The sequence below is a fragment of the Chanodichthys erythropterus genome, chromosome 9 (genome assembly GCF_024489055.1).
Source record: "Chanodichthys erythropterus isolate Z2021 chromosome 9, ASM2448905v1, whole genome shotgun sequence".
Lineage (NCBI taxonomy): Eukaryota > Metazoa > Chordata > Actinopteri > Cypriniformes > Xenocyprididae > Chanodichthys > Chanodichthys erythropterus.
Window position 1 is genome coordinate 15384821 of NC_090229.1, and position 27974 is coordinate 15412794.

General features: G+C 36.2%; 1 protein-coding gene across 3 annotated transcripts; it reads left to right on the plus strand.

Moving 5' to 3' along the window:
* Nucleotides 1–5234: 5234 nt before the first annotated feature.
* On the plus strand, nt 5235–27307 carry cry3a (cryptochrome circadian regulator 3a). Of its 3 annotated transcripts, none has more exons than XM_067394724.1 (15): nt 5235–5402; nt 7533–7705; nt 14747–14855; nt 15037–15179; nt 15360–15544; nt 15850–15938; nt 16991–17131; nt 17372–17683; nt 18739–18890; nt 20790–20992; nt 22176–22268; nt 24393–24515; nt 24629–24709; nt 24845–25011; nt 25102–27307. In XM_067394724.1, exons 2-15 carry the CDS (start codon nt 7548–7550, stop codon nt 25108–25110), a joined length of 1965 nt encoding a protein of 654 aa, XP_067250825.1. In that variant the 5' UTR covers nt 5235–5402; nt 7533–7547; the 3' UTR covers nt 25111–27307. The 3 variants fall into 3 exon arrangements, with proteins under 3 accessions (XP_067250825.1, XP_067250823.1, XP_067250824.1); XM_067394722.1 differs by having other exon boundaries at nt 24845–25006; XM_067394723.1 differs by having other exon boundaries at nt 24848–25006.
* The last annotated feature ends 667 nt before the right edge of the window (nt 27308–27974 follow it).

Here is a 27974-nt window from a genome sequence, read left to right on the forward strand (position 1 = left end):
TAACTACATAATTGCACAATACTATAAGATTAATGTTTTAAATAAAAACAAAATTACAGATACAGATATGTAGGTGGCGGAGAGTTCATTCAAACTTCTCGTTCAAATCAGGAATTCATTAATGAAACACTGCTGTGTTGCTCAGAGACGAGCGAATAGCTATATTGATTTATACAACAGCTCAATAAACATTTGCAATTGCTCTAATATTGGGGAAAACACTGATGTGAAGGCTATTGCTTAACTTTATAATTTTATAATCTCAGTGTTAAAATGTGATCAAATTCATAAACCAACACCCGTGTCAATGACATACTGTACATGGAAGACAAAATCTATAAATCTGTTTACAGGAAAACAATACATGACAAAATATGCACAGTTTACTATTACGAGTAACATACAATGATCTAAACCAGTGGTTCCCAACTTTTCAGAGTGGAGTACCCCCTGAGACACTTACCATCCTTCTGCGTACCCCCTCTCTTCCACTTAGATTGTAAATTTTCCATTAAGGGACAATATTTGCCCCCTAAATTGACTTTCTAGTGCAGTTTTTGATCTTTGTGAATACCTTTACAACAATAATAATGTTTTAAATTAAAAAAATGTTCAATAGAGAAATATGCAATGCTAAAAACGTGAAAAGTGATTATTTTAAATACTAAAACCGCCAGTAGATGGCGGTAAGTCACTGTCTTAATGCCTGAGTCATCGAGTCATTCATTCAAAGAAGCAAGTGGCTGTATTTATGAATGAATCATGACTTTCACGAACAATTCATTCAAAGTTGCAGATTCGTTCTCGAAGCACTGCTGTGTTGTAATCCTGCTGTTGTTTTCGTTGCAAAATAGAGCAAATACTGACAATACTGTGAAGAATAACACTTAATATTAACTTACCCCTTTGTTTGTTGAACTGTTGTGTGGATATTTGGATTTGCATTCTTGCTCATATAATATTATCAACATTAAAAACAAGAACTCACAAAAGGTAGGCTATGTTTTGTATCAAGAGTTTGAATCTTAAATTGATATTTAAGCCCGAGAGACAACAAGCAAGCATATTATTATTAATATTATTGTATGAATACTAAAAATATCTAACAGTAACATAACAGGTATAGACGAGCCAGGCACACATAAGAGTGATGTTGTGAGGCTGCTGCATGGTGGACGCTGCGTTTCACGGTGCCAAGTCCAGTTGTAGGTGCATTAAAGATTAATATAACAATGATAGATCGTCAGACAGGCACAACTGTGACAGGTTGTCGTTAGGATGGTAAATTTAACAATAAAAGATTGTCCAGGTAGAAGTAGCCTATATACCGGTGACAGGTCGAGTTGCAGGTACATATGTATGAAGGTACATATGTACATATGTTATAATGTATATATATGCATTATAACAGTGTCCTGCAACAGAAAGAGTTTACCACAGCTCGGAAATTGCCAGCTGTGATGGTTATCTTCTCCTGTATGAGTGTGAGCATCAGTAGCCATGAGTCGCATTGAAGTGATGTCATCTCCCTCCCTTCGATTGATTGGCTAGAGGAGGAGCTGTCAATCTAGAACTAGTGGACCAATGGTGGCGCTTAAGCCCAGCCTAATTTACATGAAACTCGAACTGCAACATTTGGAAAAGCAAGAGCAGAACGTAGAAAGAAGAGCAAAGAGAAAAACTGCACAAGTGCACAAAAGAGCAAAATATAAGCAGAAAATGTAAAGAGAGCAGAAAGAAAAGAGTAATAAAAGCAAGGAAAACAACTTTTAAGAACGCATAAACACAAGTTTAAGATTTGTGCAATATCATTTTTAATGTGTTTAAAGTTTTGATTCATGCTTGTTATTTTTTTAAATGTGCTTTTGATTTTTCGATTTACAATTATTATATTTTGATCCGTGACCATGTTCTTTGCCATTCCGATCATTTTGCATTATTTTTTTTAAGTTTGTGCTATATATTTTTACATGTGTTTTTAATTTTGTGATTCACGTTTATTATTTTTTGATCCGTGACTGCAATACAATTGGCGGGAATCTGACCCCATAAGTTTACTATCCCCAAAGAGTGTAGAACCCAAGAGGCGACACTTTGATACTTTTTGGGTAACAGACACTAGATGGCGCTCCGGTAGCGCGGCCGCCATTATGGGGTGAAAATACTAACTGGACCATAGAATCCTTCACATCTTACACACCCAAAATCGGCGAATTTCACGGCCAAATCAAGTCACCAGTAAATTATATGGCTTTTACAGTAAATGTTGTATTGTCTTATATATGTTTTACTTTACCAGTTGTGGAATTCAACCAATCATCTGAGGTAACGTAGTTAGCTTACTTTGAGTATTTCCATTTTATGCAGCTTTACACATTTATTAATAGTAAATTTAAATTAATAATTTTAAGATCATAATGTTTGCAGCGAACAATATATTTCAGACCTAGGAGCAATAATAATAGCCTAATATATCGGTCTGAATTTAAATATTGTAGGCTACGTTTTAATGGATCACGCTACAAACACCATGATCTTATAATATATGATGCATTGCTGTGTCTGTTATCGCATAATTCCCACTTTTGGACACTTTTGCTTTAACGGACATTAGACAACACTGCAAAATCAAGCTGTTATATTCATATATTTATTGCCCATTCCCATTTTTTTATGCATGTCCTTAATTTAATTTCATATGTTGTATTAATTCAGTGTTTATAATGCTAATACTTGAACTTCAAAGAATTTTAACCCAAACTTACTGGGTTTCTAGAGAGCAAAGGTAGTTATTTTGGAAAACATTAATCAAATTTGATTTAGAGATTGTTAAAGGTGCTACAGAGGATGTTTTGTTTTACATTTGTGCAATACTTGAAACTGTCTTTACTAACAGACTTTATTAGGTGCACTGAAAGGAATAATATCAATATACATCATCTGTGCACGAGGTAGGGCCTTAAAAACATCAGCCAATCGTTTACGCGATCATCGAGTAAATGATTGGCCCTCTGGCTTGTCAATCACTGCCATGACGTTCCTTGTGAGAGATGTGCGCACTATTCCCTCCTCAGGTTTAACATCCACTAACACGACACAGCGAATGCCGGTGGTAAACACTCGTGTTCCAATACTCGTGCACGAGTTTTGGGAGGCGTTCCCTCGAAATGAGCTGTGAAGGAGGGGGGTTGTTCTTACGCATGCGCTCATTTCAAAATCTCAGTAACAGTCTTTGGTTTCTCAATCGATAAGTAGAGAGCATAATAGGCCAGCCAGACAGCATTGTTTGAATGTAATAGTGGGATTTTGATTAGCATTTACATTGAAATTATAACACTTTGATGGATAATACTTAGATCTCTACCCTCGACACATGGTCTTCCACCTTGTCTATTCTTTCAGTGTTTCTACTACAATATGAGACCCATGTGTATTATTCACTTATTTATTTTTTTACTTTTTCCATTTCAGAATGCCAAGATGTCATCGGACCACCCCCCACTGGATGTACGCAAAGACATGATTGCACATTTCCCAGTAAAGACGAAGAGAGTACGCTGCAGACACTGCAATTACGGATACACAAATACACTGTGTAGCAAGTGCAATGTTGGCATGTGCTTTTCAGATGAAAAGAGCTGTCTTGGGGACTATCACTGCAAAACACAGACTTCATTCAAACCACATTGAAAGTGATAGAAGCAAAAGTTTTATAAATAAACATTTTTTCAATATTTTTATTAATTGTTAAATAATTTCTTATTTCTTAAGCTTCACTTTTTGACTTTCTCTGTGTGTTGGGATTTTTCCATTGTGCACATCCTGTACCTACCTAGACAAAACAAGAAGTAGTCCTTGGACACACTGACTCTCTCACACGTAACCAGAAGTTGAAGACACGCACACATTTACGCACATACATTTCTTGTTATTGTATTTCTTGAAATGCCATACATGGTAAGGTTTGATTCTTAAGTCGTATGATTGAATGCTCAAGCCATCCTGGAGATTGATGTTTGACCTATGTCTATAAATATGACCCTTCTTCCTGAATAAATCGGAGAATGCTTTGTACCACACTTGATCTGTGTCTGCTTGGTCATTCTCCCGAGATCTCACGCTGCTGCTGCCACAAATCACAGGGGTTGAGGCGCCTGTTTCTAAACTGATGACTAAGACTACAAATATACTACCTATTATTGAGATTTTGATCTATCATTAATACATGCTTATTCATTAAAAAAAAATATGATTGTTCTGTTATTATTACTCATGATATATACTGTTATGGGGCTAAGTAAGCAATCAACTCTGCAAATGAATGCTTACATGCTCTGTTTAGACAAAGTGAGTACAAATACAGAGATTCTGTTCCTAACTAGGCCCAACGTTGCAACATTACAACATTTCCCTAAAAACTTACTAAAATATAAAAAATTTGAAAAATCTTTCATTTCTACATAGGCCTCCTAAAACAATATCTGGGAGGTCAAAAAAACTTTGCTTGCACATTTCATACTAAACACTAGAACACATTACTTATTCAAAATAGTACCTACTAAAGTGGTTGCACCAGTTCTTAGTTAAATTGGAACGTAAAGTCCACAACTACTAGCAAATATGTACTTTGTTTTGTTGCACCATGAAGTAATGCGTAGTCGCATAATATGACGTTTACTCTCAAAGATCAATGCTGTGAATTTCAGTTTATCCTTCATTCTAACTTTTTTGCCTCACTTAACTAATGCTAAAAATAGGTTTCCATTACTATAAATATCACGAAAAACGTAAAAGGAATTTTATATGTAAATAACATTCAGAAACTGTATTTGAAATTAATAAGGATTAATAAAAATACTGATATAAAAACATTAGAAATTATGGAAACACTTTACAATAAGGTCTCATTTGGTAACATTAGTTCATTAACATGAACTAACAATAAGCAATATTTTTTACAGCATTTATTGACCTTTGATAACGTTGGTTAAGAAACATTTTAATTTTCATGTTCATACGTTCTTCGCACGTATTCTTATTTTTGATATTACAAACTGCTTATCTATTCAGTAAATTCATTCCCACCATCAGCTCAACCATCGTCGTTCACCATTCCATGCTTCCCAAACGTGAGCGTCCGCGTACCCCGTGACCTCGTTTCGACCAATCAGAAGCGTTATTCCGCTCACTAGGAAATCCTCATTGAGAGCGTTGCATTGAACCAAGAGCAGAGAGCCAAACAGAGCAGGCGCGGTGCATGAGCCTCTCATGTAGGCAGCTTGACCGTCTGTGAGCCAGACTGAATCTCAATCGGCGGAAAAGCATAGTTTTTGAGCTGTGAGACTCTCGCTTTATCGTGGGAAGAGATGATCATGTCTTCGGGACTGACATAACGGTCAAAGGTAATGCGTTCGAGTCGTGTATTTATTCCTTTAGGCTTTATTTATTGCCTTGTAAAAAACCGCGTTACATAACGTGCGCCTGTGACCCAATTTCCCATGTTTGTTTTTATATTGAAGTTTTTCATTTTTTTCCCCCCTATGTCTCAACGTTTTAATCTGAATATCTCGTTTTAGTTCTAGGGAAAATTGTGGGGAACCCGAAATGTATACATTAACTCTAACGTCTCACCAGTTTCACCTACTTGAATTGACCTAATTTCTACTCCAGGAGGCTTTCAATGTTTCTGTGGACCATTGTCGCGCGACACTGTAAATTGTTCTCTAAAATATTTATTTTGTTTACTACTATTATTTGTACCATTTTTATTTTTTTATTTTTTATTTATTTTTTGTGGTGTTTTTTCATCAATGGTAATTTGAGATTGGTGCAGTTATGAAAATCTGACCTACCTTTCCTTCCCACAGCATTCTTTTAATGTTAAGGTGTGGGGTTTGGCTGTGGGTGCTTTTGGTAGTACATCCATTCTACTTAATGAGGTTTTCTCATTAAGATTTCAGATTTTCAGTAGACCGTTAGGTAAAATATCTTTAAGTAGATTAAAGGCAGGACACCACTGGTGAATAGGGTAAAAGATGTAACTAATGGATATCACCATACTAAGCTGGTTGATTAATTACAGTACATTAAGTCAATTGTTGTATATTACAAGTTTTCTAAAATGTTTTGTTTAAATATGTAAATGATGGATTAGCAAATTAAATGTGCATTAATTTGCATACATTTCCAAAATTATATATGAATAAACCCATCTTTAAAAACTTTCAGAATATAGAAGTTTTAGTGCTACTGAAGTGGAGATTTCTGGTGCAGTGCATGAGAAAACTAATTTTGAGCAAACAGCCTTTAAATATGTTTTTTGTAATTTAAATCTACAGATGCAAATAGATAATGTGTAATAAAATAAACACTTAAATTTTTTGAAAGAAGTGAAATGGAACATAACAAAATAATCCAAAATTTCAAAATTGACCAGTACATGAAAACAAACTAACAAAAACAGTGGTTTTACCTTTTGTGTCTTGCCTTAAAAAATGTATCAGTGTAATAGTGGCTGGTGTATATTATGCACTTTTTAAGTAATGCGATAAAGTGCTGTTGCATGGGAATTAAGTGGTCCTGTATTATATAAATGTGAGCCATGTCCTGTATAATCAGCTATTATAGTTTATAGTTGTTGTCCTGCAAATTTTAACTTTACACATTAGCCCACTTTAGTCCTCTTCGTACACCCAAACAGTTTTTCAGCTAAAAGATTTTGTAAATATTAAAGACAAGAACCTGCTCAATTTTGTGCACAGTTGTAGCAGATAGGCTGCCAGTACAAGTTGCTAGATCAATCCCAGTTAGAGGTGGCCCACAGTAATTCCCAGGACACAGACAACTGATAAGTTGCCTTAGACAGAAGTTTATCCTTACATCTAGATGAATCCTCTGCATCTTTTAGACCACATTCGTTCTTTGCATATGTGTACAGCTGTTTTCAAGCAGGGCTCAAATATATACAAGTAAGCTTCTATGAAGGCCACATCATCAATGAGATAGTATGGCATTAGCATTTATGACAGTAATTCAGTCCAGTGCAGACGTCACACATCTTGAGTCAGACTGAGGAAAAGCCAAGAATTGAATGTCACAGAATGACTGCTCAGATAGACTGGTTTCAAGTCCAGATTTGTAGAATTCCTCCATCATGAACGGAAACAGGACAAGAAAAAAAAAAGACTAAAATGTATACCAAATTGTCTCTAAGCATAAATTTAAAATGACAATCCATTTTTTCTGCATCAGAGTAGGTTATTTTGATGATGCTGATGTCTGTCAAATAAGAAAGTAATAGTCTAACTATTTTGATTGAGATCATATGAAACATCTGCCGATGACATCTTTTGCAATTAATCAGCAGCTGCTACTAGAATGAATGAATGAATGAATGAATGAATGAATGAATGAATGAATGAATGAATGAATGAATGAATGAATGAATGAACGAACGAACGAAACGAACGAACGAACGAACAAACTTTTTTAGTCCTGATTTAATTGTGGTTGTTTTTTGTTTTTTTTTGAAGGGTGACTCAGTGAACATGGCCCCAAATTCCATCCACTGGTTCCGGAAGGGCCTCCGTCTCCATGACAACCCTGCACTTCTGGAGGCAGTGCGTGGGGCAGACACTGTTCGATGTGTCTACTTCCTGGATCCCTGGTTCGCTGGGTCGTCCAACCTTGGGGTCAACAGATGGAGGTTAGTGCATTTCTATATAAGAAAGAATAATTTCATCTTATAATCTAGCAAATCTCTGTCAGTTATCAGTGTCCCGAAAAAGGAGTGCAAGACACTAAGAATCTGTACCTTAAATTATTAAGGAGTGATAATTACTGAAAATCAGCCATTGATAATAGCCTTGACATGTATAACAACTGCAAGGACACTAGTTGCTAAAGTGAAAGGTTTCTCTTCTGATACATTCACACTCATAACATAATTGTCATTTAGCAGGTAATTTTGATCACAAATTGTAACTGATCTCTCATCTTATGTCACTATTTTGTTTACATTTGAATGAGGGTCAGAAACTTATATTTAGGTCTTGGGTGTTGAAAAAAATCAATGTTTTTAGATTTGTGTACGTTCCGTTCTAATGAAAACGAAGCCTTTTGTTGCATGAACCTGAAATACGAGTTGACACAATTTGATGACCACATAAGCAGTCTATTGTGTTTTTAATATTGATTTTTGTTCCAACGGTAAAATATGACTGGGCAAAGTCATGATGTTACATGTTAAAGTTTAAACAAAAGATTTGATTTCCATATTGTAAATTCACTGCAATTTGAATAATTGTACCGGCACATCCTGCCTGGTGTGATCATAAAGGTGCAGCCTCATTATCAGTTGATTGAGGCTGCATTTGTACTGAAACAGAAATTTCATATTCTCTTATGATCTCAGATTTCCTCAATGTTTCTTAACTGTTGGGTAAATACCTAAAAATGGGATATAATTTGTAGACCAGATATTTTTGTAGATTTGATATATTGTAGACAGCATATTGCTGGGTCTGTCCAGTTCTTGGTAATGTTATACATTTTCATTGATTTGATTTTATAAACATTTGTTTTATGTTTGTACCATAATCAGTTTTAGTATTATGTTGGGTGACCACTTGATGTCTAATGTACTTTTGGGGTTCTGAAGCAAAACCAGTGATTTACAAAATGGTTAAAATTAGGAAACACTCCTTTTGAGTCAGGCACTTGCTGCTTTCACAAAAAGGATTTCAGAATTTTGTTTTGAAGTGAGCAGTCAGATATGCCTGTGTTTCTATTTTAAAGCAGTAAATGCCCACACATTAAGTAATCTGACCACATGGCCATGTATGCAGATCGATCCAGTGCCATAACTGTAAGTCATGAGGAAAGTAGGCCAAGTCGCAAATCAGCAGATGCTTCGCTCTCAGAAGACAATTAGACAGTCTGGTCTCAGAGCTTGTCATTCAGCTCTGCTCACCTGCTGAATGGATACAGCGTGATCTGACAGAATGTTAACGAGAGCTAATTCACCAGATTAAAAGATGAAGCACCTGTGACTGGATATGTCATTGTCAGCTGCAGCGTTCAGATGGCCTCTACTTAAAACACGTGTTGGGCTCCAAGTTTAGGTACTTTAATGCAGGAGAGGAGATTGCATGTCACATTGTGTGGTCTGCTCTAAATTGCCTTTAAAAATAGTCATGTAAATAAGTTAGCTGCAGTTAGGATTCTTTGTCTTTACCTCTATCATGTACACAAATTTCCCTCTTGAGGATGTGATGGTTATATTTTATGTCATTGCATCAAAAATAGGTTTGATGTTATGCACTACAAAATTAGCAGTAACTCTGTAAACCACATTGACACAGGTAAAACTGACATAACTGATTGAGTTAATGATAAATAGTCGTTACTGGTTTGTGTTACCATGTTTTGGGATGGGAATGGCATTCACATAACACTAATATATTAATTAGTTTTGACTCGAGATGTGTAACCTGGCCACTGTAGTTACTCGTCTTGTGTCTGTAGCAGGTTTATTTTTTGCACCCATATTACCACATTACAATATTTATACCGCACATGTAGCAGAAGCGTTACTGAAGCAGCAGTGTCTCTTTTTGCTGAAAATGCTATATAGTTAGTAGAAAACTATATAGTTTTCACGTACTATATAGTAGAGAAGTATTCGATTTTGGACGCAGCGTGTGTTTGACTGTGTGCCAGTGGTGCCAAGTCCGGAATTGGGCTACTTTTACATTGTTGCCGCGGGTTGTTTTTCATGTCTGCAGGTAGAATCGATCCAAAATAACATGATATTTAGCCCCTGGAATGCTAATTTTAACCTCTCAACGATGCTGAATGACTTCTTTAGTTTAGCAAACAAATCGCTCGAGTGGGTGTAAATACCACTCACTTTCATGTTGTTTTTTTTGCACAACCTGCAAAAATTGCTCGATGCCATTGCTGCTATTGCAAACTGCTGATCAATGCTACAAACCAATACAAACCTGTCTGGAGTTTTTGCGTCGCTCTGCAATGTACGTCACCCGAATCGTTGATCTGATTTGGTTGAAGGACTATCCAATTGAATAATGCTCGTTGATCACGCCTCTTGTGCAGTAGAAAATACATACAGACTCCCCAGACCAATGTTCAATTTTAAATTGAGCTTGGTCTGGTGATAGCCAGACAATCAAACTGTGTCCTGCGAGCTCAAACTGCGCCCTGTGCGCTCGCGAATCTCTCTGTGCTCTTGCAGAAATTAATTTGCTTGTGGATTAAATGCTGTCAAAAGTTATCAACCAATCAGAAGAGACGAATGATCCATGAAAATGCTTCATGGAATCTTATTGGCTGAGAGTGAACATCCATCTTTGTCGAAAGAATTCCAGATGCAATTTAATTTCTTTACAATTTAATAATATTAATTAAATGTAGCGTAGTCTAACTGCATCACATTGCAAGTCAAACCCCAGTGTATCTAAACAAACAAAAAAAGTTCCTTAAAGTTATTGTGGTCGTATGTTTTGTGTACTTGTTAAAATTTTTATATAAAATATAGGTAACATTTTAAAATAAGGTTTTTATTTGTTAACATTAGTATTATCTAACATGAACTAACAATGTGCAATACATTACTGTAATTATTAATCTTTGTTAACGTTAGTTAAAATACAGCTGTTTGTTGGTTTACTTCACAGTGTATTTACTAATGTTAAAAAATACAACTTTTGATTTTAATAATGTATTAGTAAATGTTGAAATTAACATTAACAAAGATTAATAAATGCTGTAGAAGTCACTGTTAGTTAATTTTAACTAATGCAGTTAAATAATGTTAATGAAACCTTATTGTAATGTATTACCAAAAAATATCTTCTGATTTAAGACAGAACAAGATCAGGGTCAGATCATCATTCCCTAAATACTTAAAATGTGGAGATCAAATATACCACCTATAGTGAATTTCTTTTGAGGTCGTCTTTTAAACCTTTAAAAATTACAATCATACCGGAATATTTAAACCTGCTTTTGCATTGCTGCTGAAAGCAGTGGTCATGTAAGCTATGTTTTAAACAGCTTCACAAAGTATTTTAAACAACACACTATTGCTACTTCTGTGTTGCAAACATTAAATAATAACGCAAGTATTGCAATAACAATTTATAGTCCGAATATACACTGATATCAGCAATAAAATGAAGTAAATGACCTTTGAAACTAATGTTATTACACTGTTCTGCCAGTAGGTGGTGACCAGTGACTGTTAAAATGTATTTGATGCATCAGAATCATTAATTCAAGAGATTCGTTTAAAACACTGGACGAAACATGTCTTCATTAATTTCACACGATTTTGTAATGAATTCATTTAAATTGATAAAATTTTTTTTAATAGGCTAATTCATAACATTTTACACATTTCTAAATGGACTGATTTATAACATTAAATTAGTTGTTTAATCTTTTGTTTTAAATTAATGTTTAATTTAATGTTTTGGTCCATGATATTTGCTAATATTGTGGTTTTGGATAAATTGTTCAGTGGGGTTTGACCTGTAATGTGATGCAGTTAGACAAACAAGCTTATTAATCTAGAAACCATCCAAGCGCCCCATTCTGAGCCATTTCTAAGATGTGGCCTACATTTTGATTAATATTATGAAATATTATTAAGTTGTAAAGAAATTAAAATCCTTTTTTGTCAAAATAATTCCAGATGCAGTTCACTCTCAGCCAATAAGATTCCATGAAGCATTTTCATGGATCAGTCGTCTCTTCTGATTGGTTGATAACTTTTGACAGCGTTTAATCCAGAAGCAAATTAATTTCTGCAAGAGCTCGGAGAGATTCGCGAGCGCACAGGGTGCAGTTTGAGTGCACAGGTCAGTTCAGAAGAGCAAAGGAAATCCATGTGCGAGTGGAAAGATTTGCGCTCGCGCATTGCATTGATGTGCTCTTGCGTTACAATAATGTGCTCTCGACATTTGTCAGTAAAATAACTCCATAGAAATCCCCCTGAAATGTGATTGGGCTAGTTTGGGCGAGTTTTGTTGTGAGAACCTGGCAACCCTGCTGTGTGCGTACACTAGTTTACAAATAAAAAAAAGAAGTATACCGAGGGCTTATGCGTGTGCTTATAATAAATAGAACATTATCCTGCATTGGTGTAGATGTTAATATAGTTTGTTACAGTTCTCTATATAGTTATTATTCTTGTTGTGAACAGGCATTACATCTGGTGAATCTACATATTTCTTTGGTTTGGATTCTTAAACTAATTGCCATTTTAATGTATGCCATTCCAGTGTCCAAATTACTTTTTTTCCCCTCCCTATGTAAATTATATAATTTTAATCAAGATTGTACTAATAATCAATTTATGGCCTGTTATTCAATCAATATTTATATCACCGTTTATGGCCTATGGTTATATGGTTATATCAAATATTTTATGGTTATATATCAAACAGTTTATGGTTATATCAAATATTAAATTTCAAAATCTGTAAATCATTTTTAAAGCTGCAGGTCACTTCCATTTATACTACCCTTCAAAAGTTTGGGATCAGTAAGATTTTATTTAGCAAGGACACATTAAATTGACCAAAAGTGACATTAAAGGCATTTATAATGTCGTAAAAGATTTCATTTTCAAATAAATACTGTTCTTTTTATTAAATAATACTGAAAATAACCAAAAAATAAGCAGCTGTTTTCATTGATAATAAGAAGAAATGTTTCTTGTGCACTAAATTAGCATATTAGAATGATTTCTGAAGGATCATGCGACACTGAAGACTGGAGTAATGATGCTGAAAGTTCAGCTTTGCCATCAAATGAATAAATTACATTTTAAAATAAATTAAAATAGAATAAAATATTAAATTTTTTTAAAAAAAAAGTCTCTATTTATTTCAATTCAAACTTACATTACATTTAGTTGCACTCAAAGCATTTACATTAAATCAGTACATGCGTTCCCTAGTAATCGAACCCATAGCCTTGGAACAGGAATGTTACTCGTACACTCTGCAGAATTTGAAACCGAAACGTCTGATTTGTTTGCTTTTGCTGAACTTCAGCACTTTATCTACCTTAACGAATGAGGCACGTGTGCCTTTAGTTAGCTACCCATCTTGTGTAACAACTTATATGAACTGTAGCTCATAACTTTTTATCTTGGTTTCCTAGAAGCTAGACTGTTTGTTTTTCGCTAGATGTCATGGCCAGTATTTGAATTCTACACCTTTACTTTTAAAAGACTAAACCCTCTATTGTATCGCGTCCGTTTTCACATGATCTGAGGGAACGGGAATACAATGATGTGCTCTTTTCTCAGACTAGGTATTGTTGTTGTTATGATTGAAAAGAGGTCACTGGGCTAATTTTATGCCCTCCAGTGGTGGAGAGACCATGTGCACTGCAAATCTAGGCCAGGCCAGTTACATAAGGAATAATGTGTGACATGGCAGAGTTCTGGAAAATAGGTTTGTTTTCAATCCTCATACTCCAATAGCTATTAATTTTTGTTTTCTGTCTATTCTTTTGGATTTCATGAATGCAGGTGTGTGTGTTGGTAGAGTTGTGCAGTTGTGTGTCTGTATGTCGACTGGTCAGCAAGTATCTGGAGCATAGGGAGCTTTGTCCCGGTCTGGTCCCTAATCAGGGCTTTGGTTGCAGACAGTCTGCCTTTGGGCTCAGTCGGGACTCTAGGACCAAATAACACACAGGTAGAAGGTCGGACAGGCCTTTCAGACAAATACTATAACCCCATTAATGAAAGAACAAGATGTTCTAACCTGCCATTGCAGTGGATCTGTTGGACTATCCTATCTGCTTTTCACTCATATTTCATGTACAAAATTGTACACTGTAATATATTAATGTCAAAAGTACAAGTACATTATTTAGTTGAAATAGAATAAAATAATTTATAAAAAAAATTTTGACCTTATTTTTAAATCTTATTTTTATTTTATTTAGAAATTATTTTATTTCTACTAAATAAATTGCAGATACTTTTGAAATTATATATATATATATATATATATAATATGTTGTTTTATTTTATTTATTTTTTAAGTTAAAACTAAATCTGACCTCTTTATTCAAGTGCACAGTGTGTCATCTGTTTGCTGATATATTCATTGTTTCTCAGTAAAGACTAGTACTTAATGTCTCTTTAGCTGGTAAGGCAGATGTGAAGAGAGGAAATCGCAGTTAAGCTCCTAATGTTTTAAACAGGTCATGAATGAACAGATTTGTGAATGGAAACTCAGAGTATTTGTATGTTTGAGGGACAGCTTGCAGAAGCGGTAAAGCCTCAGGGCTTTGCTGTAGATCAATAGTTCTCAAACTTTTAAGGACAAGTACCTGGCCAAGTCAAATAAGGACATCCCAGTATCATTTATTCACTACAGTGTTCACTGTATTTTGGAATTTGAGCCAATCTTGGTGTCATACTTTATAAAAAAAAATATATGTATTTATACTTATTGCTATATTTACCTATACCTATACAGGGCTTCATTAGTAAAGCACAAAAAATTTGTCTGAGAAAATGGTGGATAGCAACATTTCCTATTCCTGTTTTTTTTAGGTGGTTCTCAAAAATGGACTGACCTCTTCTGCTCTTTTGTAGAGGTTTACGTTCAAGCTTTTAAACATTTAGCTAGACTTGACCTTTGTATTTTTTTATTGCAGATATATATTGTAAAACACTTACATTTTAATTCTTCCCTGACAGATTTCTCCTGCAGTGCCTGGATGATCTTGATTCCAATCTACGAAAACTCAATTCCCGCCTTTTTGTCATCCGAGGACAGCCAGCCAATGTTTTTCCACGCCTTTTCAAGGTGAATTTCTTCAGTTGAAAACACTGCTGTCAGTTCTTGAATATAGTATAACAAAATAACTTATAGTATTTCTTTGTCTAATTTAATGAGCTATTTTAAAAGCCACACATTACAGTTTAGTTCAATCCACTACACTGACTTTTTTGATTAACTATCCAGTGTTTGTAATCTGTTCTTGCAGGAATGGAAAATATCCAGGTTGACCTTCGAGTATGACTCAGAACCATTTGGGAAGGAAAGGGATGCAGCTATTAAAAAGCTTGCCATGGAGGCTGGAGTTGAAGTCATTGTCAAGATCTCACACACCCTTTACAACCTTGATAAGTAAGAGTTCTTTTCCTTAGATTCGAAATGTGAAATTTTTGATGTTTACATACATTTTCCTATACCTGCTTAATGTGCCACTATAAGTAAGTCCGTTATAAGCTGATCTTCCCCAAAAGGTGTAAACACTGTGGCATCCCACTGGCCTGACTCAGTAACTAACACTCTCTGTTATTTCAGGATCATTGAACTAAATGGTGGTCAGCCTCCCCTCACCTACAAACGTTTCCAGACTCTGATCAGCAGAATGGACCCACCGGAGATGCCAGCGGAAACTCTTTCCAACACCAGTATGGGCTGCTGCGTCACACCCGTCTCTGAAGACCATGGGGACAAATATGGTGTTCCCTCCCTGGAAGAACTAGGTGAGCTGATTGAGAAGTGATTGAGAGGTGAGCTGATTGAGAAGCTGATTGAAGAGCTTTATCTGTCAGGTTTCAGGTGATTTTCAGTTTAGTTAAGTCATTTTGGAATGGTGATTAAAATGATTTTTAAAAATAAAGATACCTAGTATATTAAAGACATTTTAAATGAAAAACACTTGACCTAAATGCTATAATCACTGTATCCATTTCCCATATATTCAAGAGTTTCCTAAACTGCAACACGAGAACCCATCAAGTTATGCAAGATTAGTGGTTGTTCTTTAACCTACATTATCTTGACTCAGGATTTGACATAGAGGGACTACCTTCTGCTGTCTGGCCAGGAGGTGAAACCGAGGCATTAACAAGGATCGAAAGGCATCTGGAGCGAAAGGTGTGATTATATATAGATGTACAGAAGAGGTATCAAACTCAGATTACCTGGGGACATGTGCCAGGTGGTGTTTAACAGCTAAAACATATACAACAGAAATTGTTTTTACAACCATGAATTTTCACTATATAGGCCCAGTTTTGCAGTTATTGATACATTGATGGACCTTTTCAGATACATCAGGCCAATGTTAAACTTTAACAGAACTATGGGATAACAGGTTGAAAGTGAATTTAAAAGAAAAAAAAAGTATTAATTCATAAAGATATTTTTAAAGAAGAACAATCTCAAAGGGATAGTTCACTTAAAAATTAATATTCAGTCATTATTTACTCACCCTCATGTATTTCCAATCCTCTATGCATTTTTCTTTTGCTGAACACAAAAGATATTTTTGCTTCCTAATGACTTCCTTTGTTTTTTTTTTTTACCCATAAAAAGGAAGTCCGTGGGAACCAAAATGGTTTACACTGCAAAAAATGCTGTACTTACTTAGAAGTTTTGTCTTGTTTCTAGTCAAAATATCTTAAAAGTTCTTGAATCAAGAAGCATTTTCTTGACAAGTAAAAAATATTTTCTTGTTTTCAGGAAAAATAAGTCAAAATTGAGTGAATTTTCCCTTAAAACAAGCAAAATAATCTGCCAATGAGGTAAGCAAAATAATCTTATTTAAAACTAAAAATAAGATATATAATCTTGTTTTCAGTTTGGATTAAGATTATTTTGCTTACCCCAAAATAATTTTTACTTGTCAATAAAATGCTTCTTGATCTAAGAATTTTTAGATACTTGGACTGGAAACAAGACAAAAATTCTAAGTAAGAACAGCATTTTTGCAGTGTAGTTACCAACATTCTTCAAAATATCTTCTGTGATAAAAATATCTTCATTTGTGCAACATAAGGGTGAGTAAATGACAGAATTTTATTTTTTTGGGTGGACTATCCTTTTAAATATACTGTGATTGCAAAATTAACTGCATATATTTTTCATTAAAAAAAAAATAGAGCAGACCAGACTTAAATTTTCCCTCCTTACTCATGTTTTTCCAGGCTTGGGTTGCAAATTTTGAAAGACCCAGAATGAATGCCAACTCTTTGCTGGCCAGTCCGACTGGCCTGAGTCCCTACCTCCGTTTTGGCTGCCTGTCTTGCCGCCTCTTCTATTTTAAACTCACAGACCTCTACAGAAAGGTACAGTCATAATTCTACACTAACTACTGTATATGTGTATAAATCTAGTGTGATCATAACTTTTTAACACAGGTGTATCAATTAGGGGTGGACGGTAATAGTATACATCTTATATAATAATGTAGTTTTTAAAATGCTTTATATGTTAGATAACCATGTGGTAACATATTGTTTACATAAGTATAGATTAATATATTTTAATATATTATAATATATCTATGTTTGTAATTCTCCTTTCAGGTAAAGAAAACCAGCACTCCTCCACTCTCTCTCTATGGCCAGCTGCTGTGGAGGGAATTTTTCTACACTGCTGCCACCAGCAACCCACGATTTGATAAGATGGAAGGCAACCCGATCTGTGTGCGCATCCCCTGGGACAAGAACCCAGAGGCTTTGGCCAAATGGGCTGAAGCTAAGACAGGTTTTCCTTGGATTGATGCCATAATGACCCAGTTGCGGCAGGAAGGCTGGATCCACCACCTGGCCCGTCATGCTGTCGCTTGTTTTCTCACTCGTGGAGACCTGTGGATCAGTTGGGAAGAGGGCATGAAGGTGCATCTCTTACACATGGGAGATTAGAATTTTATTTTATTATAATTTATTTATTTATTTAGTTTTTAATATTATAAGTGTAACAAATGTAAACAGTAAAAGAGTGAAATTTAAAATGATTGAAATGATGAATAATAAAAAAAAGATAATACATCTAACAGTACAGTACTATATTGAGTAAAAAAAGTAATCATTTTTTTTTTTTTAAATAATATTATACACTTATAAAATTGATTTTTCACTGTATAAATTGGATCTTTTTGCATTAAAATATATAGCTTTTACATTTTTGGGTGGGGTCCCTTGCTCATGGATGAACATATTGCATTCTCTGACATCGAAAATATTAAAACTACTGCAATAGAGCAAGGTTCAGCAAACTAATGCACATTTTTAGAAATGTCAATCTGCATGACAAACTACCTCTTACAACCTGTAGCTCCATTTACATGTGCTAGCTACTGCAGTGAGACAAAGACTAGTTTCAACCACACATTTTTGTGTCAATACAAGTTGATTTGTGCTGCTTTTTCAGTTTGGTTGCTCTGTATTGGTTAGTTGAGTAGCGCAGTCCCGCTCGTGCTCACGGCGGCGATGCAATACGGTGCAATTTTTGTTCTTAGAACAATACTTTAAATACATGAAGAGGATGTTTAATGAGGATTGTGTATATCATTTTTGAAGGGGCATTGAAGAACTTAAAAATGTCATGTCATGTCAGAAAGGTTACCAACCCCTGTTATAGATTAAAAAAAGGCGTACAGTCACACTTGAGTGTAAAGACCTTGAGTGTTTAGACACTCGTGCTGAATGACAATAGAGTGACCATCTACTTTTTAGCAGCCTTGTTTGTGAAAGTATTTTTTTTCCATTTCATTTTCTCTTTAAAAAAATAAAAAATAAATAAAAAATTAGCCATGAAAAAAAGGAATAACTGACTGACCCCAAACTTTCGAATGGTAGTTTAAATAGGTCACATTTTAATTGGTCCGAATGACTGCTTAATATCAACCATCTCTGATTGGTTGCAGAGTAATGGTAGTTATGATTGACAGGTGTTTGAGGAGCTTCTTTTGGATGCCGACTGGAGCGTGAACGCAGGCAGCTGGATGTGGCTCTCCTGTAGCTCTTTCTTTCAACAGTTCTTTCATTGCTACTGTCCAGTGGGTTTCGGCAGACGCACTGACCCTAACGGCGATTTCATTAGGTTGGTAATGTTCCCAAACATGCACACTAATCCCAGGCTGAATTACCTGCTTTCACCAAAGGGCCCTTGTTTCAAAGCTAGAATGCATAAAAATTAACCACATGGAAGGACAGATTAATAAAATGAGGAAACATTGTTTTTAAAGTAAATCTATTATTAGAGGAATGTAAGAAATTTTGGTGTTATATTTCAGGAAGAATTTAGAGAGTTGGGGGTCATAGACAACTTTAATTGTAGTATAGCTCAGCATTACAGTATATCTGACTTAGATGCAGAAAAAGTATCATTTGAGATCTAGAATTGTGTGTTAAGTAACTTTCTATATGAATTAGTCAGGAAAACAAGTCTGTCCCATGTAGTTTCTTTTTGTTCTAGCTTTTCTACCTAAGGCCTTCCAGTTCCAGAATTTGGTATTCCAGGATTTTGGTACTTTTCCAACTCATTGTCCTCATTATAGGCCACATCGAGGAACAGATGTTTGCTTGTAAACACATTTACTGTAGCTCATAAACATGTTAGCCAAGAGCTTGTATGTTTTTGTGTTTCTGTGCAGTTGCTTCATGGATTGGGTGAAAGGTTCAGCTTTCCCTTCCCCTTTGTGAATTGTGGTTGATTGCTTTTAAGACGAAAGCCATTCTTAGCCAAAGCATTTGGAAACCTGTTAGCTGTGAATGTGGTTGTAGCTTGATGCTTTATCAGCGGGAAATGCAGTAGCCTGTTTTTAGCTCGGTAGCATCTTGTTTCATCAAAAGTGATTTCGCTGGGGAAATATACAAAGCCTGGTCTGTTTTCAATTCATAAAGCCATAATGCATTTCTCAGATAGCATGATATGAGGTGAGGCCCAAAGCCTGAGCAAACAACTTCAGTCTAGCTCTGGACAACTCCTCCTTATCGGACTCTTTTTGAAATGTTTAGTGGTTCTCTTGGCATTGAATGCAGCCCTGCCTGTGCAAGAGAACAAGAGTCCTGGCCTACAGCGCACCACCATTCCAATGAAGTTGCTCACGGTCAGTAGGTTGTCCTGCAATTTCTCAAATCTGCTTCTGTAGATGTAACATGTTTCTGGTCGTTTGCTTGTTCAAGCAGGATGTCACTGTTCCTGGCAAAAGGGTTCTGGTCTCTTTTGGCAAAATGAGGGTGCCACACAGCAGCAGAGGACAGTATACTGCTTTTCTCCTTTGGCGGCTAACAGGTTTCTCTGCTTTGGCTTGGGATCACTGTCGTCTCAAAAGCGATCAGTGGCAGTGCGAGGGGCAGGGAGCGAACCTGAACCTCTCACTCAGCCCTGAGTTTCGATTTGTTGAAGCGGGTGGGATGGGGTTGTGGGAGGGTGCTGTGTCATTGGATCTGGAGGGATTGGGAGGGCCTGGTCACTGCCTCTGCTTTCTAACGCGTGTTGTAGTAGGAATCTCCGTAGTGTCTCAGCACAGGCGGGACCTGTTGCCCTGTTTAAACTGCCTGTCTGCAAGCCGTGCCTCCTGCAGCCCTCTGTCCCCACGCTCTGGTAAGGTGGAGCACCTTAGGTAGGTGGCCTTTTCTGTCCCTGGGACCTGGAGGATAGACGCAAGTCCTGATTTTAGTAGAGCCTTACTGAATTTTTCAGTTCTTTCTGTTGTTGTTGTTGTTTGTTCTGTTGTTGTTGTTGTTATAGTGTTGTATTGACAGTTTCATTAGTTGTTTGAATTGGCACAAATCCATAAATTCATATATATGTGTGATAATACTATTTTGAGATTCTTGTAAATTATTCACCAACACATGCTGCAGTCTTGGTGCTTGTTGTAATTGAAGAAACCATGTTCTTGTTGTTCCATCGAAAATGGAATCCCAATAACCATCTCGCAGAACCTTCCTTGTGTTTATGATGAGACTGTGGTTTAATCTCTCTTTCTTTCAGACGATATTTACCTATTCTCCGAGGTTTCCCTGCCAAGTATATCTACGACCCATGGAATGCCCCAGACTCAGTGCAGACTGCTGCCAAGTGCATCATCGGCGTCCACTACCCCAAACCCATGGTGAACCATGCTGAAGCGAGCCGCCTCAACATCGAGAGGATGAAGCAGATCTACCAACAACTTTCGCGCTACAGAGGACTTGGCAAGAATTTCTGTCTTGATACACAAATAGCTAGCTTACAGGCAATCACTTTTATCATTGAAAAGAAGCATTGTGCAATTGAGACTTCAGAAATGGCTGTATGAAACACAACAGGCTATATGCACGGTTACTTCCTAGTTGTCGTTAAGCCAGCTCGGGCATTTCTGGTAAACTGTTAGCTGTTCATTCTGTAGTCGGTGTACATCGACACAAAGCCATCAGTGGTTGACTTTTTAATGTTGTATTCTTATTTTAATGCAGTTATCACATTTACCTAATTTGCCAATAAACCAGTTTTATTGATTGCAATAAAGACAAAGCTATTGGGACTGTTTTAAAAATGCTGTGTCTGTAATTAATAATGCAGACATTAATAATGTCTGTAATAATGCACAAGCATTTTTTTCCCCAGCACTTCAAATGTTAGTTTTAATGTGATGACCACAAACATTACTTGTTCATCCTTTTTAGATTGTCCCCATTCGGAAATTCAACATTTGATAGAAAACGCTTATTTAAAAATAAAAAAGACAATAAATACCACTTTAACCAGCAGGTGGTGGCAAAGTAGCATTTATTTGCACATATATCAGCCATTTCCTCAAATCGAAGTATGAAATACTCAAAAAAATCGAAAGAAAAAGAATAACTTTTCTTGTGAATGAATGACACGAAGCAATCGCCACGCTTTCCCTTTAGCAGCAGCTGTCAGTCAGTGCAGCACAAGATCAATGATTTCAGCACACTTGTAAAAACATTTTATTCAATTAATCTAACTAAAGTGCACGATAAATATTTAATTTTTGAAGCTTTTTTTCATGTAAAAGTGTGAAAACTGATGGTCGAATTGAATTTAGCTGAGGAGGAACAATGAAGTGCATCTTTATTTATTATTTATTTGTTATGCTGTCTTATGTTTGAATAACTAAATTAATGCTATGCCTAACTATTTAAGTGACTATATTCTGATTATAAACTAAGTATTACACTACTGATGCTCAACACAGCAGCAAATGACATCTCACCGGAAGTTTTTGAGCTGGCTTATATTATTGCGGACGTTCTAAAGAACTTATATAGCTAAATGTATGTGAAAATTGAGTAAAAGTGTTGGAAGTGCTAGCAAATACTTTTGTGTTGCATTACAGCAGTGAAGGATAATTCCACTTTCTGTGTTTTTCAGGACTTCTGGCCTCCGTACCATCCACACACAACGGAAATGGGAATGGGATGGCATACTCCCCAGGGGAACAGCAGTCCGGGACCAATACACCAGGTGAAAGTCATTGTTTTTCCCACTTTATTCAAAGGAATTCTTGAAGCCAATCAGTAGGTTTTTTTTCTTAAATATTCTGAGAAATTCTCATAGATAACAAAAGTTACCATACCTTTTTGACTCACTTAAAAGCAATTATTTTTGTTTATCTTGAATAATTGATTATAATAATATAATTTACAGGGGTTGGACAATGAAACTGAAACCTGGTTTTTGACCGCAATTATTTATTAGTATGGTGTAGGGCCTCCTTTTGAGGCCAATACAGTATCGATTCATCTTGGGAATGACAGATACAAGTTCTTCACAGTGTCCAGAGGGATTTTGAGCCATTCCTCTTCCAAAACGGTGCCCAGGTCACCGCTACGTGATGCTGGTGGAGGAAAACATTTTCTCACATGCTTCTCCAAAATACCCCAAAGTGGCTCAAAAATATTCAGATCTGGTGACTGTGCAGGCCATGGAAGATGTTCAACTTCACTTTCATATTCATTACACCATTCTGTCACAAGTCTTGCTATGTGTATTGGTGCATAATTATGCTGATACACGGCACCCCCTTTAAGGTACAATATTTGACCCATTAGGTGCACTTGGTATTCCCAGAATGGTTCGGTAGTCCTTGGCAATGACCCGCCCATCAAGCACAGCAGGGAATGCCGTGATCTTCCAGCCAGCAGCTTTTAGAGAGGCCAGCAGGGGGTGCTGCTCACCCTGTGGTCCGTGTGGGTCCCAACGCCCCTGTATATTGATGGGGACACTATACTGTCAAAAAAGCACTGTCCATCAGATTAGATGGTAAACTTGAGGTCCTGACTCTCTGTGGTTATTTTAAAAAAATCCCAGGATGTCTTTCGAAAAAGAGTAGGGGTGTAACCCCTGCATCCTGGCCGAATTTGCCCATTGGCCTTTGCCCATTATCATGGCCTCCTAATCATCCCCATATATACTGATTGGCTTCATCACTCTGTCTCCTCTCCACCTAAGCTGGTGTGTGGTGGGCGCTCTGGGGCAATATGTCTGCCGTCGCATCATGCAGGTGGATGCTGCACATTGGTGATGGCTGAGGAGATTCCATCCTTCCATATGTAAAGCGCTTTGAGTGCCAAGAAAAGCACTATATAAATTTAATAATTATTATATATATTATTAGCCCAAACCATCACTCCACCGTGCTTCACACTGGGCAGCAACTGTCAGGGTGTTAAGCCTCTTTGAGGCCTCTCCACACCATAACTCCCACAGATGTGGGAAAGACAGTAAAGATGGACTCATCAGAGAACAATACATGTTTCACATTGTCCACAGCCCAAGATTTAAGCTATTGGCACCATTGAAACTGACATTTGACAATGCCACGATTTACCAAATGTCTGGATATAGCAGCCTGACCATGAATATTGACTCTGTGGAGTTCCTGGTGAACAGTTTTGGTGGAAAGAGTCGAGGTGCGTATTTAATTGTGAATTGTGCAGCTGTGGTTTCATGTTTTTTAGATACAATCCAGGTTAGTACCTAGACATCCCTAATTCTGTTGGAAAATGTTTCATCCTACGTGGTGGTATGTAAACACAAAGTTTTGCTGTCCTGGTTACAGATGAGCCAGCAAGACGTGCACCGAAAATTTGTCCTCTTCTGAATTCTGATATATATCTCCCATTATTTTGTGTGGATTGCAATATTTTATGTGTAGCTGTGATATTGCTCTGCTAATACAACCTTCACTCTGCTCTTACTGATGGAATGTAAAATCAGTGAAGATTGTCCACCAGGCTGTGCATTTATAGACGTGAAACCTCCAACACTATATTTGCCATTTGTTTCAGTTTCATTGTCCAACCCCTGTATAATAAAATATACTATAATGTAATGTAATATAAAAAAGTTACATAGTAAACTGGCCACGATTGAACCAATGTTTTTACCTGTTTTTAACTAATTTACCTAAAACAAAGGAATTAATTAAACATGCTTCCCGCACATGGCGTGCAATAAAAAACAATATACCGTGGCCATAAATTAAGAATCTATTCCCATGTTATCTTTGTGTTTTTTCCCCTGCATGTCATGTGCAGAGCTCCGTACTGATGTGATGCAAATTGACGTTTTCTGACATCCCAATAGCACCAGCTGTATCGGGCAGTTCTGTTGCCAGTGGTAACAGGAGTGGAAGTATTCTGTTGAACTTTGACAGTGAAGAGCACCAGGGACCAAGTGGAATTCAGCAACAAAAACAGCAGCAATTAGGTGCCACCTTGCACACTAATATATTACACTACAAGATTTATAGTTGTAAATGATTATTTGCAAAATTAGCAGCAAAACATTCTAAAATTCCTTTTTTCATGCTTGTTTCCAAGGATACCACCACATGTCTGACACAGGACACAACAGTCGAGTTTACCATGTCTCACATGACATGGCAGGCCCCCAACATTCAGGTAATGGACATGTATGTTACATGAGTATGATACAGTTAAACTATGATGGTTAAAAAACATTTTTGAGAGAGTTGCTTTAAGAAAAAGTTTTAATATGCTTGTTTTAATGTATTTACAATATTCTGTGGTGTTTAGCAGGACACCTGCTGCACACAGGAGGAAGCGTGACAGGGAAAAGGGAGAGGGAGTCGGAACAAGATCTTGAAGGTGAAGATGATAGCCTCTCTACCTCTCACAAGTTACAACGGCAAATTGCAGAGGTCACTTCGGTTCATGCCACCAGAGGGAACCAGTCAAGTATGGTAAATTTAACTTTAAATCCTTGATGTATAAATGTGTAAAAGAAATCATACATTGCATTTAATATGGATATTTTTCTTTTCTCTTTCCAGAAGAGTTAAATGGACATATCATTGCTCTGAGCAGAACAGATTCAAAATGAGGCAGAGTCTAAATGGGACTGACTTTCTCCATTTGAGTGTTGATGTTTTCCTTTAAACAATTCTCAAGCTTAGGGAAAAAGCAATTTGACATTAGTTTTTTTATTATTATTTCTTTATTCCTTTCCCCCCATTGTTTCCATAATCTTACATGTTCAACGAATATTAATGTTAACTGAGAATTCATTTTTATCATTAATGAAAGTCAGTTAATGATTTTACATCCGTTGACAGCAAAACAACCACAAAAAGGTTCTTCCTTGTTTCCTTGGTAAACCCCTTTCTCTTTTGGTCATCTTTGTGATTTGTTTCATCATTGCACAGATAAGGGTTTTATTTACTGTCAAGTGAACCTTAAAAAGTGGGATTAATGTATCAGCTTTTATTAAACAGAATAAAGCTGAGCTTCACTGTACACTCATTGCAGCTAGGATTTTGTAAGTATTTTTGCAGTTTGGCTGGTACCAGCACCAGCCATCAGTTGGAAACATAAAACTACAACCATCACAAAACACTTTTGTACATATTTCTCTGACATTCTCACTGTACAGTTTCACTGATTCTCAGTAGAGTGGTGTATGTGCCACTTTTTGTAAACATAAAAATTTATACAGGTTTATTTTATATATTGGTGTTTCATTCTTTGCCAGTTTAATGTATTAGTGTTTCAGTTTACTCAGAAAAATATATATAACAAATACCAGCAGAGCTGACATTTCAAAATAGGTTTTAAAGATTTCTAGATTTTAAGATTCTTTCCATAAATTTAGATTGCTTAACTGATTTTAAACCCTCATGTTTTAACTTTGGACCCATTTGTAAATTCTATCAGGGACGGAACTGTGGTGGACCATGGTTCTTGAATGTTTTTAAATGGGCTACAATGGTCTATTAAATGCATCTATAGATTAGCTACAGTATCTTCTTCATTGTCATGCTTGGCAGACACACACAGACAGCTGACCTTCATGGTCAAGCCTTAAACACTGATAAAAACGCCAAAGCCAGGAAATGACTCTGGAAAAGAAAATCATCCTAGCTCATTGATCACTGCATCTGTGAACCAAACCTTTATGGATCTTTAGAAAGGAAATGTATGGAAAATGATTGAAGACACCCTGTTGTATCTCTACCCCTTAAAATCTCTTGGCATGTTTTTTTTCTTTTCTTTTTATAAATCCAAAATATTTGAAATGTATCTGTTTGTGCCTATTCAGGTAAAGCAAAACAACCTAGAGGCATCATCTGACAGTATTAATCATAACATGTCATTTTTACATCGACTGACATTCCAAAAATAAGCAAAACATTGACTCTTAATCCTGTTTTTGTTTTGTTTTTATTGTGATAATGGTTTTATAGCTCTCTTCTGTAACTTAAAAATGAGAGTAATTAACATCTGATTTATAATATCACACTGGCCTTTCCTCTGGGAAGATAACCAATAATTAGGATTATGAAATGTTTAGCCTCTGTATTTATACCAAATGCCCTCTCCAGACTTAATATCATTTATCAAATTTACTTGATGATTTGCTACAAGATTGCCCAGAAATAATAATAAAAAAATGAATCTCTGAAAAAAAATCATTCTTTAAAAAAAAATAAAAATCTTTTATTCAGTACTAATATTGGTCACAATGTTAAGAATGGTGAAACTGAGACTCTTATGATAAATCCACTACAATGTTTACAGAGTCACCAATACAGATGCCCTAATGACAACTACTGTGCATAACTATACCATGTATATAAATGTATGCGTCCTCAAGTTCATGTATGGTTGTTTATCATAGTGATCTGGCAACCTTCAACTGAACTGGACTAAAGCTGTTGGGCCTGAATTTGTGTTTGTATAGCTGGATCTACTTTGACACCGTGACATCTGTATTGCTGTTGCCGACCAGGAGAAATATTCAGTTTTAATGTGAATGTTTTGATATGACAATTGTAGAAACCTCAGTGCTTTTTGACTAATGTCTCTGTGCTATTACGGTTTGTTTTTGTCACAAAAGAAGTGAACCCTTTCTGTTTCCCCCCCATTTGAATTAGTAATATGAATTTTGTTTTTATTTTCTTCCTGTGAAATAAATGTGACGTTAAGTCTAAAAAATTGTCCTCAAGTCTGTAAACAGTTGTAAAAGTAAATCTGATTGAAACTGGATTTGTTTTGCTGTCTTTTTTGTGTCCTACCACATTATGGTAACTCTGATCAGTAGCGCCCCTGCCTGTACGTACAATGACATCAGCATTTCAATAAGAGTTCTTGTAACGTCATTTCTAAATCATGAGTAATGTCAGTTATTTTGTTGATGAACTTTCCCTGACCGTGGTTGTCTCCAGCCCCCCCCCCCCCCCCCAGGTCAGTTTTTAACCTGAGAACGCCGAGAGTGGAAAAGAAAAGACGCGTGTTTACATAGGAAAATTATGAAAACGAAGCGTAGGAATAGAAAAACTCTGTTTGAATGGTTCACAGAGCGCAGCGAGCTCACGCGGGGCTGAAAAGGGGGGCGTAATGGTTACTAATGTCCTGCTGGTTTCAACAATGAGGTAATAATAAAACTGTCCAGCGAAATTGAGAACTTGTCTAACTTCTATACTTTATAACGTTGCCCACTTTACAGTGGGACAAAGTTTCAAATAAGGTGACTCAATGTAAACAAATTTTTTTTTTTCGAACCATTTCGTGCCTCTAACTCTGATCATCTTGACCTATGATCTTGACGCAAAAGTGCAATGAGCAGCTGTGACCGCTGGGCGGCGTTGTTGATACTTACATACATTTCATTAGGCGTTGTGTGGACTTGTCCTGTGAATATTTAAGA